At 36.4% G+C, this 16,471-nt stretch overlaps 1 protein-coding gene across 1 annotated transcript in view; it reads right to left on the minus strand.

The window, feature by feature from the left end:
• Positions 1-16,471, minus strand: part of sorcs2 (sortilin-related VPS10 domain containing receptor 2) — a 161,241-nt gene that overhangs the window by 50,367 nt on the left and 94,403 nt on the right. Inside the window, exon 3 of the mRNA XM_058782172.1 lies at positions 15,326-15,425. Coding sequence (XP_058638155.1) covers positions 15,326-15,425 — 100 coding nt within the window. The remainder of the gene's footprint in view (positions 1-15,325; positions 15,426-16,471) is intronic.

The raw sequence follows: 16,471 nt of genomic DNA on the forward strand, positions 1-16,471 counted from the left end.
GATAAACAACGGTCAAGGTCAGTCTGGGGCTGTTTCTAAGTGTTTTGCTTTTTTTTTTTTTTTTCAGAGTCTCATTTATTTAACAAAAAAGTTAATCTGAAAAATCACGAAGGAACAACCCCCCACCCCTCTGGACCAACTGGTGCCTACACAGCCTGAACTTTACTTCCACCAGCACCACATCCCTTCAATTTGTTTAAAGCTGTTTTGTTCCTGCTAATTGTATTTAGTCTTTGTGTCACTGAGTCTTCACTCAGCACTAGGACAAGAGTACAGACAGCATCTAGCCAGTAACACTGGATTTGTACTTTGCCTTTATTTGCAGCATTTGTACCGTCACCGTCTGTACCGGGTAGGCTATTTTAGGTAAACTTAAATTGATATTTTAGTGCATTTAAGTTTTGATGTATGCATTTTGATGTATTTATGATGTATATGTTTTAAAATTGTATAATTTTGGTGATAAAACAAAATGTGTGCTTATTTGCAGATCAATACACATTAAATGTCTGCACTAATATTTCTCACTGACTAATGACTAGCCTGATTAGTTCTGGCTAGAATGAATATATAAACATGGTTCATTGATCACACTTTATACTTTTGTTGAAGTAATATTTTATTACAGTCTTCCCTAATGTTTGACAGCTTGACTTCTCAAACGCATTCAAGACTAGAAGAACAGCAGAACATAATTTTGGTCTGAAACGATTTTCACCATAAGGTTATGGAATAACACTAAGAGCTAATTATTAAGAAAATGTGCCACAGGTCACACCAAATGTGAGACATGTGGCACCAATCTGAAAGATAATTATGAAGATGAAGCAGGAAATACTACTAAGGTAGAATTCATAGTCAGTTATTACCGGAAAACAGTTTTGTGACCTTTAGAAGTTGAGCAGGATTAACAAGACTCCTTGCTATTGTGTGGAGCTTGGAAACTTTGTGTCCTCTACACACACGCGCACACACACACACACACACACAGAGCCGCAGGCTCACTGCAGCATGTGCAGAACATCAAAAGCAGCTCTGCATGCAATCCCATGATCATGTTCATATAACATTCATAAGACACATTGGAAGGGTCCAAGAAGTCATCAACTATAGGCATTTCATACACAGGACAAATCCAAATAAATCCCTCTACACATTTGATCAATTCTTCAACAGGGACAATTGACAGCATTCACGATGAGTCATTTTACAGCAAATTGAAAATACTATTTCTTTCTTTTCTTGTAAATTTGCCTAAATCTGGAAGTCTGAAATGAAATACAAACACTTTTTTAACAACAGGCATTGATACGAATGCAAGAAACACAGAGGCAAGCAATATGTCTGTATGACTGGTTAGATGATCTATAATTCAATACTGCATACAGATTTCACAGCATACACTGGGAAGTAAACTTCAAGAAAGCAAAACATATAAGGAGTCAACACTGAAGACTATTATCCTCTATACCGTACTTACAGATTAATCATGTTTGCGTGCATTCAAATTTACATACTAAAAATACACTAGACAAATGCACTCACATTTAACTTGCTAGCACAAGAGAGAAAATGACTAGCATACAGATAAATAACAAGGGCGTCTGAGATGAAGAAAAGGAGTGGTTTGGATGAATGCATACACTGTTTAAAAAAAAAAAAGTTTTAAAGTCCACCGCTAAACTTAACAATCGTTGTGGTGTACTGTAAGCAAACTGTATGAAAACACACTAATTCACACAAATTCATGCAAAATTGCCACGTATTCACCAAAACATAAAATTGTTATGAACTGCCATGTTGTGTTGCTGCTGCTATTCATTTATTGAAACATGTCAAGCAAACTATCATAAATCCTGTTCAAGAAATCACAATATTGGCCAAATGATTAGCCTTACAGCTTCTGTTTCATCAGAAGGGTAACAATGTTATCTGCCTTTACCTTAATTTGCTGCTTAATTTGCATTAATTTCTGTCACATTTATCACTAATGTCTGTCTTTTGACCTAAAGGGAGACAAAACGTCAGATTTAAATAGGTCCTTTCTACAGTGCTGCCATTATGTGAAACTCTTTCCATTCTCTACTTGATCCCCAGGCTGCCTTTGATTCTAATAACAGTCTAACAGAGGCTAGACTTTGTATTCATCAAGACAGCAAACAGAAGTTCTACAGGTTTGTCTCCAGTGCTGCAGGAATGTGTACATGTGTGTGACAGGGTTGCATGATAAACATGCAATCTTGCGTCTTTATCACATTTTACTGTTAAACCAACGAGTGGGTCATTCCGTATCTGAAAATACATACTCAAACAGACATGCTGAAGTTCAGCATGTGACATTTAGCAGAGAATAATGAGAGCACTTGACAGAAACTAAACCTGCTGTGCTGATTTTCCCAATCCTCCACCCCTCTGCTTCTCTCTCATTCCTCCTACAGCTCTTTTCTTTAAAAATATCTTTTCATTCACCTCCATAATGTTTTTTTTTTTTACTTAGTTATTATTTGTTAAATGCTCCAGTTATTCACTTAATTGTGATCAGTAATAAAAGCAACATCACTACATTGTCAAAGTCTCTTTTGCTGTTAGTTTTAGCTTCCTCTTGTTCTCCGTGTGCTAAAAATTCTTGAAACATCAAGAAAGATTACAGTTTTTTTATATCTTATGTTTTCAATCTATGTAAAGCAAACAAGCAATGGAAACCTTTCCCAAGAGCAATCAGTGCGAACATAAAATACAACATATTGAAGCTGTCACATATTTCTCTATTTTATAAAATTGTTATATGGTGCCATGCAACTATTTTGTCTACAAAAAACAAAAACAAAACACTAAACTTTCTATCTTAGATTCTAAGATAAAGCATTTGCAGTGTTCTCAAGGCTGACTTGATTTCAGAAACACTGTTCTATTCAATATTTTTATCCATGAAGAAAGGAATATGAAAGCAGTAAAACCAAGATGAAGTCAGACAGAGAAACATGGGGACAGGCTCTACAAAGAGCCCGGAGGCCAGTGGAGTAAACACGGGGTAGAAAGAAAAAGAGGGAGAGATAGAGAATGATGGTGAATGAAAGAGAGGGAAGACGAGTGACGGGAGCAGGCTGAGCCCTGGCCTCCCAGACACGCACAATGATTCCAGTTCAGGAACAAATTGGCCAATTTTTCATGGCATGCCCCTTGGCAGCCTCATCTATTTCAGCTTTTTATATTTATTTTCAGATTTAAGACTGTACCAAGCATTCATCCAGACTGAAGAGACAACTACGCAACTCTGGTTTGGATCCGGCTCGTGTTCACACACAACCCGCTCTCAGTCAAATTGCTGACCGAAGATGTTAAATTTGTTTGTGTGAATCTGGGCAGTTCTTGGGTCAATGGATATTCAGGGATTTTTTTAAATCATTATTGAAATACACTAAAATACATGTTGACATGTTAAATTTAAAAATGATCAAATGTAGAAGTTTTCACTAACTGTTCCCGGCACATATGTGCTTAAAGTTTACTTCAAAAATATAGTTTAATAAAAGATGTTTTTCATGCATTAAGTTATATAAAGGTTACGGTTGCATCACAAAACCTCTAGTTTCTTAAGACTTGAAAAAAAATTACATGAGCATTCTTTGTTGCTAAATTGCAGTTGATTTACATGCAACATTACAACTGATTTTTAAAACAGGTTGCAGCTCGAAATTACTTATCTGATAAAAAAATGAGCGGAAATGAAAACTATAGTGAGAAAGGCAAGGTCATAAAAGGGGCTTCACTAAAAGACTTTCTGGAAGCACACGGTGGTATATGACCAGAGAAAGCAGAGAAAAAGGGAAATAGGTATAAAAACTTGTCTGACTTGACTGTCCATGAGCAGGGATAGAAACAGTGCCAAATGTATGCTATGATGTTTAATTTTCACAAAAACTCTGGATCCATCCAGCGGACTTTTGCTGATGAATAAATGGTACATCTCGGTGCAGATAACATGGAGAAACAGTGCACAATGTTCATTTAAATATACCACTGACATTGTTACAATAAAAAAGACTACTTTTAAGATCCAAAGTACACTTCCAAGAACAATCCTGTAGTCATTCACAACAAACAACCTTCTAATTGAAGAGCCCAAATATTCATATATTCAATAAAAAATTTATGTTACTATAGCTTGTAGTCTGTTCTCTAAAGGCTGGATTTATCCTTATTAAGGTCAGTGCACACAAAGACAAGGTGCATATACACAAAAAGAAAGCCACTAAGCAAAAAAAAAAAAAAAAAAAATATTTTAATCCAAACTTCTCTCCTTTCATTGCAGCAACAAAACAGACCATCTTTCTGGCAATGTCTGTGTGAGAGAGACAAAGCGTATGTGGGGGAGCTTTTGGAAGATGGATTTGAGGCATAAATGTTTAGTCGTTTTGTCAAGATGGAGTTGTATACGGTAAGATGAGCAGGATTCAAGGCCAAACAATTTGTCATGCACACACGCTAACTTTAAGATATGAGAATGTGAAGGATGTTTGACTTCACGGTGCCCTACAGTATCACAAGACACTGATGTGTAAATGTATTCATGTTTATGCCCATGTGTAGCCTACGTGGGCTTGATTTTAACAGCAGGCTCAATTCAATAAGCATGACTGCACTCTTCGCCAGAAAGAAATGAGGCATGTATTTGCATTAAACAAACAGTTGAACAGAAGTTCATCAAATATTCAACATAACACACACACACATATAACCACATACAACACAAACAACTGGGTTTGGAGGTCACAGAGTCTTTGTAATCATCTTCATTATTCTGAAAGCAGAAAGTAATGTCTTACTCCGAGAAAACATTGTTTTGCGCTCTTCTTTGAATCAGTGATTCCTTATTGACTGAAGGAATAAAGGATATGAGGAATATGAACCAGCTGCCATTGACACACACACACGCAGATCACATTAATGAGCATCATCCTGGTTGTCAGGCGGTTCTAAAGCTGCAGACAGACTGCCTGCTTCTTCATGACCGGCGAGGATCAACCTTTCACACACACACACACACACACACACAGACCATCATTAGCATACTTCAGCGCTTCCGTCTCGAGCCAATTTCCCAAGATCAGCTTTCTAGTCTGCTGCTTAATGGTCAAGAATGAGACAAAGTTGGTTTAAGCTGATTCTAACTGTGTAACCAAAGAGAACAAGTTTAAAGGGAGACATTAAAATTCCACAGATGTTCACAAAAGAGGAGCATGCTGGGTAAGGAGACACAGTAACGGGAAAGAGCAACAGGAAGCTACACAAATGACACATGCTTCCACTGCATTTGTGTGTGTGTGTGTGTGTGTGTGTGTGTGAGAGAGAGAGAGAAACGCAGAGGACGAGTCTCCAACTGAGTCTGTTTGTTCTGTACCTCTGTTGAGACGTGTGTGTGTGTGTAAGTCCAATTAGGGGCAGTAGTGGTCTGGCACTGAGATGCTTAAACACACACACACACACACAAATACTTAGTTTTAAATAAACCCTTTCAGACCAGAATTAAATTCTAACGACAAAAATGTGACCATTCTTCATTTCTTAAACGCAACCATAAATGATAAGCCATCAAAAAGTTCACCATTTAGGCCTCCGTAAGACTATTTAATGTTTTTGAAAGAAGTCTCTTATGGTTAAAAAGGCTGCATGTGTTTGATTAAAAATACAGTGAAAACGGTGATATTGTAAAAATATTACAATTTTAAAATAATTTTTTGAAAAGATACAAGAAATATTTATTCTTATTATCAGCTACTTATTTTTTTATTTAAATTGTTTTTGTGGGAAACATGCTTTATTTTTATTTTTTTACAATTTTTTATAAAATGGAAATCTTTTGTGACCTGATAAAAGTCTCTACTGTCACTTTTAATTACATTCTTGTGTCCTTGCTAAATAAAAGCATTTCTTTCTTTCAAGGAAGAAAGAAATGAATTATGTCATGTAAAATCATAATACTATAGTTTCAGGATGTGTTTAAGAAATTAGTTCTTACAATTATAAATTCAATTTCACTGTTAGAAACAGACATGGATAAATGATTATACCTGTAAAAACTAAAACAGCAGTAACAGCAATTATTTGGAAAACATTTGTAGGAGGATTATTACTTAAAATCACATCTAGCTGTTTTGTATATTGAATATATAGGCTGTACCTCTTATGGTTACAAAGAGACCCGCTGTCAAAAACTGGACATTTTAAATGCTCTAAAATTGTAAGGTCTGTTTTGGGTTCTGTTTGATGTTCCTGTTTTCATGTCTTTTATTTTGAAGTTTAGTCACAGTTTCTGTTTGTTTCATGCTTCCCTTTCCCTCATGTCTTCATGCTATTGGTTCCCTTGTACATTGTGTCATGTTCTCATTGGTTGCCTTAGTCATGTGTCTTGTTTCTCATTGGTTTGTTCATGTCATGTGACCCTCATTGTTTGTTATAAGTAGCCATGTCGTCGCCTTTGTTCCTTGTCGTGTATTAATGTTGTAACCTGCCGTTGGTGAGTCTAGTCCGTTCATGCCATGCCAAGTCTGTCTCCGGTCAAGTCTGTCTTTGTTAGGATTTTGTTTGTATCTTGGATTTCATATTTGTAAATAAACTGCACTTGGGTTCTTCACAACGCTCGCCTTCAGTGGACTCATTACAAAAATATTATAATTTATTTATTATACGATAAACATAAAATAGTTTGATTCATGTCAAATTTGTGTCATAGGCCACCATGCTTAATTTCAAGAGGATTTTGTTGTTGTTGTTTTCCTGATATGTCACTAATTTGACTTTATGTAGAATTCAATGCAAAATCCTCTTAAACACTGTAATGGACATAGGGTCTGAAAGGGTTTTAACAAAGTGCTTCAGCACTGAATGTGTGTGTGTTTCAGTTACATACTTTATGGATTAGAACCAAAATAACATGCAGTAAAACTGTCTCCCTGTTGTGAGGAGAAGACGAGGAAAAAAGCCAGGAGCAAAAGAGGAAAGGGGTGGAATAATCAGCGTGTTAGTAAACCTGTGGTGCAGGACATGAAAGAGCATTGACTGTCACCTTCAGTCACAGCTGGGACCTTCAACCCAGCAGCTATATAACTACAACATATGACATCTAGAAGAATGAACACCATTGCCCTTTTTAAACATGTACAGTTGTGCTTAAAATGGATTACAGACCCCTACTTTCTCCACCATGTAATTTAAGTTACCAAACAGCAGGAAAGCCACAGACGTCCATCAGCAAGCGCACCTGCATTACGTTTGAACTATCCTTACACAAGGATAGAGAGAAAGCATTGAATCTCTCTGATGGGATATGTTGCCGTTGGCAGTTTCACTCTCTTTCATCCTCTCATACAAGCTTTCTGATGAACATATGAGTGTGTGAGAAATTCACAACAGATAAACCCTCTCTGGCTTTGTCTGACATCATCAGTAAAAATAATAACAGACTGCCAGAAAATATCATTTGCCAAAGATGAGTGTCAGTATGCGCACATGCAGACTCCTGCCATCAAGCTGTCATTTTTCAAACACCAACTTGGCAATAAGCAATAACAAGGGAAACAACAACAAAAGACGAATGCCATAAATCAGTGTGTGAATGGCAGAGAACAACACAGCAGCAAAACCACAGACTGTCAATCAACCGAGAGTGACCTTAATGCACTTTAGCACTGAACCATCTGTCACAGGAAATGAGAGTGAACATCAGAAAGAGGATGCTCAGGAACTCGCTAACAAATGGCTTGGGGAATCCTCACTGTCATGACATGTAAAAGAGGAAAATTACTTCTCTGTTGACTCAGCAGAATTTGCAAGTATTTGTGTTTCCCACTTTAAAACTGTAAAGTAATTCTATAGCTCATTAGCAGAGAGAATGCTTTGGGAATCCTTGGGGACGGCAAATCAAACCCACTCACATTAATGCCAATGCAGACAGGGGGTCCAGTCTGAGAACATTAGTGAAACTAGTTCTACTTATAGTCTATTTTATTTATTGTCAGTTCTTTTATTACTATGTATAAAGAGCAAATATTTGCATAGAATGTCGTCAAAGTATTTTTTTTTTTTTTTTTTGGTGTCATGTTTTATTTCACATACACAGTTTTTATTGGCATCTATGGTTCCATGAAGAACCATAATATTCCTGGAACCCCTCCATTCCACAAAAGGTTCTTTAAAGTGGAAAAAGGTTATTTCGATTATTAAAATGTTCTTCACACGAAAAAAAGGTTCTTTTAAGAACTGTTCACTGAAAGGTTCTTTAGGGAACCATACATGGTTATTCTACATTCTAAAATATAAAGGTTCATGGTCAATAAGAGTGTCAATGTCACAAACTTGCTTATTTGATTAATTACCTAAATAGTGTCTTACACATATTTGTTGTGCATTTAAAATCCTTAAACTTTGTAGTTTAAATATAAAACTTACAAATTGAAAATATTAATATTTTGGACCCCACTGTATATACAGTTCAGATCTTTCTACATGTGTGCATGTGTGTGTGCATCTCTTTGTGAGATGATTAAAAGATTTCTCATCGTCCATCTCGCTTTCACAAGAGCAGATGATTCAGTTCAACACTGCAGCCAAAATTCCATATCAGCCGAGAGCAGACGCAATCAATCCATCTGTAAGTCCTCAAAGACACTCCACGTCATCATGAATTTATCTCCAACCTCCATCACCTCTTTTCAGCTACAATCAATTTATCCTCAAACAGTTTGGCTGCCATCCAGGTGTGATTAAACTATTTCAGAGTGCAGTCACAGCCAATCTAACTCAGAGTCCCAGAAAAAAGAATCAATCAAATATCACAAAACTGTCTCCAGGTCCCAATTTGCATATGGTCCATCCTAAGGAGTATGTAAGATTAGAATTGGTATCAAATCACAGAAAAAGTCCCTGGATGGTCTGCTATTTCTAGTGTATGTTCAAAGTGCTCATGTTCACCTCTTTATTGTGTAGGGGAGTTTAACAAATTAGAAATGAGCCAAAGTTTGAGTTATTATTGTCATACACATGAGCACCAATCAGGGGTTATAAGACTGTGTAAAAATATAAGATATAAGATTTACACAATACACAATAAATAAATAAATACTGTGAGGTAAGAAAATAAAGTGTTAAAGAATATTATATCAAAGTTTGACAAACAAAAACACGCTGAATCAAAATGTGTTACCCATTGCTTTTCTGGTTGCTCTTGTGTATCAAACTGACTGTTGTATTGATCTGACAGTGTGATGTTAGGCTACCATGAATAAATAAATACATAAAAAGCTCTAGTACAGAGTGTCCTATCATTCCTTTTTATTATATGTATCATCACACTCAAAATAACGCTTTTTACAAACCCAGTTCATTTTACCTGTTTTTTTTTTTTTTTAGTAAGTCTGCAGTGCATTGAAAAGTCTAACCCCTGTTGCCTCTGACATCAAAGTCCACCAAATTTTTTGATTGTAAATGGTGCTTGTTCTGTGCATCTTTCTCTCTTGATTCCGACAAGATGACATTTTCACTGAAAAAAATTAGATTACGCATAGAGGACTTGTTGGATGTCTAGGTGGATTTGTTACTTACAAACATTCAGCTTTTCATTTCATAAGACATTAACTGATGGACTGGATTATTGTGATGTTTTTATCAGCTGTTTAAACTCTTGTTCTGATGGCACCCATTCACTGCAGAGGATCCATTGGAGAGCATGTGATGTAATGCTCAACTTCTCCAAATCTGTTACAATGAATTAATCTCAGCAACATCTTGGATGGTTGAGCACATTTTCAGAACATTTTCATTTTTCATACACAATACTTTAACACAAAGATATACATACAGATGCAAAAGACATATGTTTGATTTGTATTAACTACTGTGCACATTATTACATGCATCATTAAGCAAAAACATCAGCAGACTCTTGGCATGAAAGACCCACAGTTGGCAGATCTTCAAGGATTCGCTGCTGCTTATTTTCTCATCAGTATGGTAGGGTAGTGTAAATGAAATGAAATTAAACTAAATGAGGAATAACAAATCGGGGGAGTGAAAATGACAAGATGCACGAATCTGTCCACGGGAGCAGTCATTTAAAACTTCAGACACTTTCTAAAATCTTCAAATAGAGGTCAGAGACATATATAAATAAAGAACAACTTTATATTTTTAAAATGACAGTAGCAAACAAACACACAATATTACTCTATATTCAAAATACAAATTTTTGTACTATATACACATAACAGTGTTCCATAAACTCCACAATTGAAACCCTTCTGTATATGTGTAGATTTTATTTCTGTGCTACAGGCTTGTTTATAAGAGCTCTCACAAATCAAAGCCACAAAATGAAACTCGAAAGTCTATGAATGACCTTTAATTTGTTGAGGGTATAATTAGCACACATTTATCTAATATCCACAGATAATTACAGAAAATCAAGCCTAAATAATGACAGACACAAAAACTGGGTTAGCGTGCTGATTACATTTAAAAGAAGTCATTTTTTGTTGAAATACTTTCTGCTATGCCAAATGGATATGCTTACTCTGTCTGACCAATGGCAGAGGGGACAGAATTCTGGAAAACAGTAATCATTTTTGCAATCATGTTTAGTGAGGCCACTGCCACAGAATTTGCATTCAGTTAGATTTTTGTTAAACAGGAATTGTCTCAAAGCAGTTTTAAGTCCGAGGCCTAGACTGAGCACTAGAGACAAAAATAGTTGAAGAAAAACTCCCTCAATAAATCAAAGCCGCAATGGGACATGCCTTCTCTTCTTTTTGCATTAAAAGGACAGAGTCTGGTCACCAGACACTGTAGTACAATGAAGGTACTGAATTTTGTCTTTTATTGATTGGTTATGGAAAATTAGGTCAGACCAATCCATTTTATCTGTCACAAATTCCATGTAATGGCAATGATGACAAGAGATCAAACTGTGTTTGAAAATAAATCAGCGACATTTATCAGTGCTATCGATTTCTCCGCAAGCTCAGGAGCATAAACAAGGTCACTGCGACATCAAAAACTTTATTACAGGCTCTGATGATATTCTCATGCAACTACTGCATGATTACTGAAGCGATGCAAGAAAATCAAATCACATTCAAAATTTCAAGCAGCATGTGTTTTACACAGTACATTTCCCGGTGTTAAATCAACACCGCTTGGTGTACATATGGAACCAGTTCCCATTTGTACACCAAGCGGTGTTGATTTAACACCGGAAAATTTACTGTATAGTAAGTCTGACTCTGAGTGTGTTGCTTTATGGGTGTAAGGGTTCCTTTAGTGGTGAGAGGGTGTGTGTGCAGGCACACATTACAAAACAGTTTAAAGCTCATTATAACTTCAAGAGCCCATGACCAAAGAAGCAATTTGTAATACTTATACTTGGCTAAACGATGGACTACTTAATTGACTCCATAATCTTTTAAAGCTGAGCCAAAAAAATCTTCATTTTCAACATTAAGGACAAGATTAATGAAAATCTCTACCACGTCTAGGCATAAAAGAGTGTTTATTTGTCTGCCGTTAATATTTGGCAGAATATCCTTTTCAATTTGACTGCAAATTCGAGTTGATGTTGTGGAGAAATGTCAATGTTTATATTTTGAAATCTAAGATCTAACATGGATTTAGTTCATTAATAACACCAACAGTAAGTGTTTGAATAATGAGTAAATGGGAATTATCTCCCATTTTAGAAAACAGATCTATCTGCACTTTGGGGAGGCCTACTACATCATAGTGGGTTAATACGCCAATTTACAGTAAAGTCCAACAGTCTATGAGCTGGAACAATGAAAAATCCTTCACCAAAGAATGAGAAAATGTGATAAAATCCGGCTAAATTCTTAAAGATAAAGCAGCTATGAGAAACAAGTGAACATCTCTTGGCTTTTATCTCTCTTCCCGCTTTCCCGCCTCTATGAGAACTTTCACCCAGAGGAACATCATTCCATTAGGCAGTCATGCTCGTGGACGCGGCCTTTCTGCTTTCTGGAGCTGGAGGTGAACAGCGGTTTGCTTCACTCACTTTCCAATGCATGTATTAAACTCCCAAATGTCAGAGATAGCCACTGTCTTTTATATCTGTTTTAGCTCAGTTTCAAGACACTGAGCAAGGAGATTTTAATCTCAGGCCTCATGCGCTGACTGTAGCTACTGAAGTAATGGGAGTTTTTCCAACAGAACGAGTCCTTCAGAATGGAAGAGGATTTCTTTATGCTGCCAGTGTCATTAACACAGTTCATAAAACACACACCATAGTGGGTGAGATTTATATATGGAAAGACAACGTAACACCATCTATCTGAACATGATATAAAGTAATATTGTTTATGGCACCAAATTTGTGACTCCAAATCATGGAAGTATTCAGTGTGGATACCAGTGAGTCAGCAAAAAGGCAATGAAGACAAGTTAAATCATGTTTAATATTTATAAGATACAAATATGTAAATGCTTCAAACTGAGTAGAATCTGAAACAAACCATAAAAGAGGAACAACATTGTTTCTCTGATAAAGTAGAAACGTCCTGCTTTCTCATTTTGAAGGCCATTTCCTATTAATGAACTTTCGCCGTATCTCTAGTGTGGACGAATCTCACATTATTTCCTGAATAATTGCTTGCTGGAGTTCCAGCAAGAGATAAGGCGGGACAAAGGAAGTGAAATTTATGCCGTTTGAAATTAAACTGTTTGCTTAAACTCTTTGTCTGAACCACGCAAGCTATTAATGAAATGAAGGCAGGCGGCTCTGAACTCCACTGAATCCATTACTGCAGCATCAGCTGCTGTTAATTCCACTGCTGAATATTTCTAATTAGAGACTGAGAAAAGATACTGCTCATCTTCGTTAAGGGACTTAGAAATGTGATTTAATGGAAGTCAGATATATTAGAGACAAGGATAGCTTTATTTGTAACTCCTGTCAGTCTTGCTTTTCTGTCTTTCCCTGTTTCCCTTTCTTTCTGTGTCTCTGGCTCTCATTCACGCTCGGTTGAGCTTAGCGCTGTAGAAATGAGAGGGCCAGACGCTTTGGTTTTGGATCAGTGGCGTTTGATCCCTCTCCTCTACGCTGGGACGCTGTCTTACGCCACACTGATTGACATTGTGTAGTTGTACGGTGACCTGTGAGGTGTAGGAGCGCAGTCACCATCACTCTCTCTCTCCGTCTCACAAAGCTTGACACACATGTTTTGATTTATAAATACACAATCAGATAGGGCAGAGCAATGCAGCTGAAGTGTAAACACTGTGGCTTTGTGGTGTTATCAGACATTGCTCTTGTTTGAGCATCCAGACAGCAACGCTCACTCAACCAGTGGTGTAAGTTTGGTATGGGACTATCTGTTTGGCTGACCAATGTAAGACTGAGGAAGCGTTTGGGAAAACTGTGTAAAAACTAAAATTATTTTATACATTTTCAAAAAAATTAACGGAGGTATTTATTAATTATTCCTAAAAATAACATTCATTACATTCATAGAGATAACAATATTTTTAAACGACTATATATATATGTATATATATACAGCTTTATCTATTTATAAAAAATAAAAATTTTTTTTACTCTTTTAAGAGACCAAAACATTTTTTTTTTTCAGCCTTGTAAAACAAGCACACCACAACAACTTATCCTGGACCAAGATGGAATGAAGATTATAAAAATTTGTCAGGATAGATGGCTGAAATGTATTCAAAAGGTTTGACATCTTTCCTTAACACCTCACGGAGCCTTCAAATTGTATAAATAAATGTTTAACAAATGTTTAATGTTTAGTGTTTTTACCATTCATTTTATATGAATTTCACTACGCTGTCTAAATCTACACTAATTTTCTACATTAAATTATGACCTTATCCTTTTTTAACAAATCACACTGTGTAAACAGTATACCTGTGTGTGTGTGTGTGTGTGTGTGTGTGTGTGTGTGTGTGTGTGTACATACTCACAAGGCACAAGGAAATGAATGGATTGTGGAAGTAGTCAAATCACACTGTCTTTAGAAGACTTAATGGCCAAATTAAAATCAAAGCTGCTGTCAAAAATTTTACATTTAACATATCTCCCAATCTTACACCCAACCAAACAGCATTTATTTTAAATTTTACATATAGATACCTTGGCAATTTAGCACACAACACACAGAGAGATGTGTGATTATTATGAACAGCATCATAATATGACAACCACTGTCTAGCAGCAAGAGTATCATTTCTGTCAGAGTTGAAATGTGTTGCCTGCTCTACAAATAGATGCTTTTCTCTGCAAGTGCCCCAGACGGCAGCGCCATCAATGAGGACACTCAAGTGTTGTTCCCTAGAAGCCTGCAAGTGTCTGTTTTCATGAAAGCCACTTTTTCCCAGACACAGCAGAAAGTGCACGTATTGTCCTGCTCTGTTCAAAACACTCTTTGTGTCGACAGTCAAGGTACGGTCATCTGAGATTTGAAGATAAAGGAGTCTGACGTGGGAAAGGGGTTTGACTGTTATGCCATCAGGAGTGACTGTGGAGCGATTTTTCCCTTTTGTCTCCTGAAGTCAACACTTCCTGTGCAATTTACTTTGTCCTCAAACATACTGCATATAATTTTGAGTGACTGTTATTTTCCTGTGAATTATTAATGTTGTGCATTGTATCAAGAGCTGGAGACAGCATAGCAGACAAGATTTGATGTGTCTCTGCTAAATCACCTATTATAGACAGCTAGCACTTCTTCAGCTGTGACGTGTGTTCATGTTTAAGGGGTTGTGAGGAGATTACTAATGAGAAGGAGATCCCTGTAAACTTCATTAGGATGACTTTGACACGCTTGAACATGTCACAGTTGCTCTAGGGTGATCATTACCATCAATCTCCATAAGGGAGGGGGAAAAAAATCACATGACCTTAAACTCCTCACATTTAATTATACTCACACACACTCACGGGACATATTTATTAGCTGTATTTGAAAATATTCTAAAATCAAGTGAGAAAAACCATATGGGGCTCATAAGTACAATGTTTTATAGACATGTGAATCCCTGATCTGTGCTTAAACATGCACCGCTGCCAATAATTTATAATTGAGTGTTAATTTCAGTATCTATGCATGCTAATTAATTACCATACTCACATATTCATTAACATATGTGGTGAAAAAACATAATTAATATGACAATTATATGCATTCATCATGATAATAAGATGGCAGTAAAAGGGGAAAAGTGAGCATTCTTTATAAAACAGTTATTTATTTATTTATTTTAGCGATAATGAAGAACTGTACAAGGATTTAGTAAAGACACTCACCTTTTTCTTATTGGTGGGACAGATGTAGAAGTTTGTGACTATGATGGTTGTCCCAGGCATCAGGTTGAGCTTGGAGTAGGTTGACCCATAATCACTGGATCTGCATGGAGGAAGGGAGGAAAAAAAAGAGAGAGAAAGGTCATCCTCCTGATATTATCAATTACTGAGTCACACACATATCCATCTGGATAGCATCCTCAGATTATTAGATTTAGAGGTGAGAGGCAACAAAAACTTATAACCCACTGTGTATAGTCGTGTATATTTCTGACAGAAATTTTTTGTAAAGTAAATAGACTTTTTTTTTTTCAACTAATCATCTCTCTTACACTGGAGATAGATACTGTTCATACACATTCTCATGTCTTTTCAACCCCATTTCTCTGTTAAGTTGTCATAAATATGTAAACATGACCCTGGGCTTTGAAATATTCACACAAAATAAACACAAATTTTCAGAATGGCTATTTTTTGGCCTCTGATTGCTAGTGATTTCAAGAGCATGTTGACTGTTTTTGGACTGAACCGGAGTCAGCAAATAATGGAACTTTTCACAACTCAGCTGCACTGGGAAAGATGCTAGTGTACTTCTGACAATTACAAACTTACTTCAAAACATCAGTTTTTGAGCAGTCGTTCTGAAATGTTTATGGCATTGTGTTTTTGCAGAATGTAACAAACCAAGGCTACGTCTACACTACTGCAGATACACAGGAAAATACATCTTTTTCTCTACATTTTGGCCTTCTCTCCACACTGAGATTGCATTTTTGTCCTTGTGAAAACAAAGCTTTTTGAAGACACGCTCTCCCAAGTGGATAATTTGAAAATGCTGTTTCGCATTGTAGTTTGGACTCTGAAAATGGAGGTATTTAAAACCAATGACGCATGTTTAGTCATGTAACGCATATTGTACCTATAGATATCTATATTTTTATCGTTATGTGCCTGTTATGTGCTATTCACTTCCACAGTGTTACTTTGTACAATATTCATATTACTCTCCTGCAAAGACGGCAAACTATTTATTCGCAATTGTTGTTCTGCGGCAAAACATAAGGGCAATTGTCCCTTCGCAAAAACCCGCCCTCCTTAGTTACTGTTGCTATGTCAAACAATGCTCTCACACTACACATGTTCTCACGC

Source organism: Onychostoma macrolepis, chromosome 07 (genome assembly GCF_012432095.1).
Source record: "Onychostoma macrolepis isolate SWU-2019 chromosome 07, ASM1243209v1, whole genome shotgun sequence".
In the NCBI taxonomy this organism is placed as follows: Eukaryota; Metazoa; Chordata; class Actinopteri; order Cypriniformes; family Cyprinidae; genus Onychostoma; species Onychostoma macrolepis.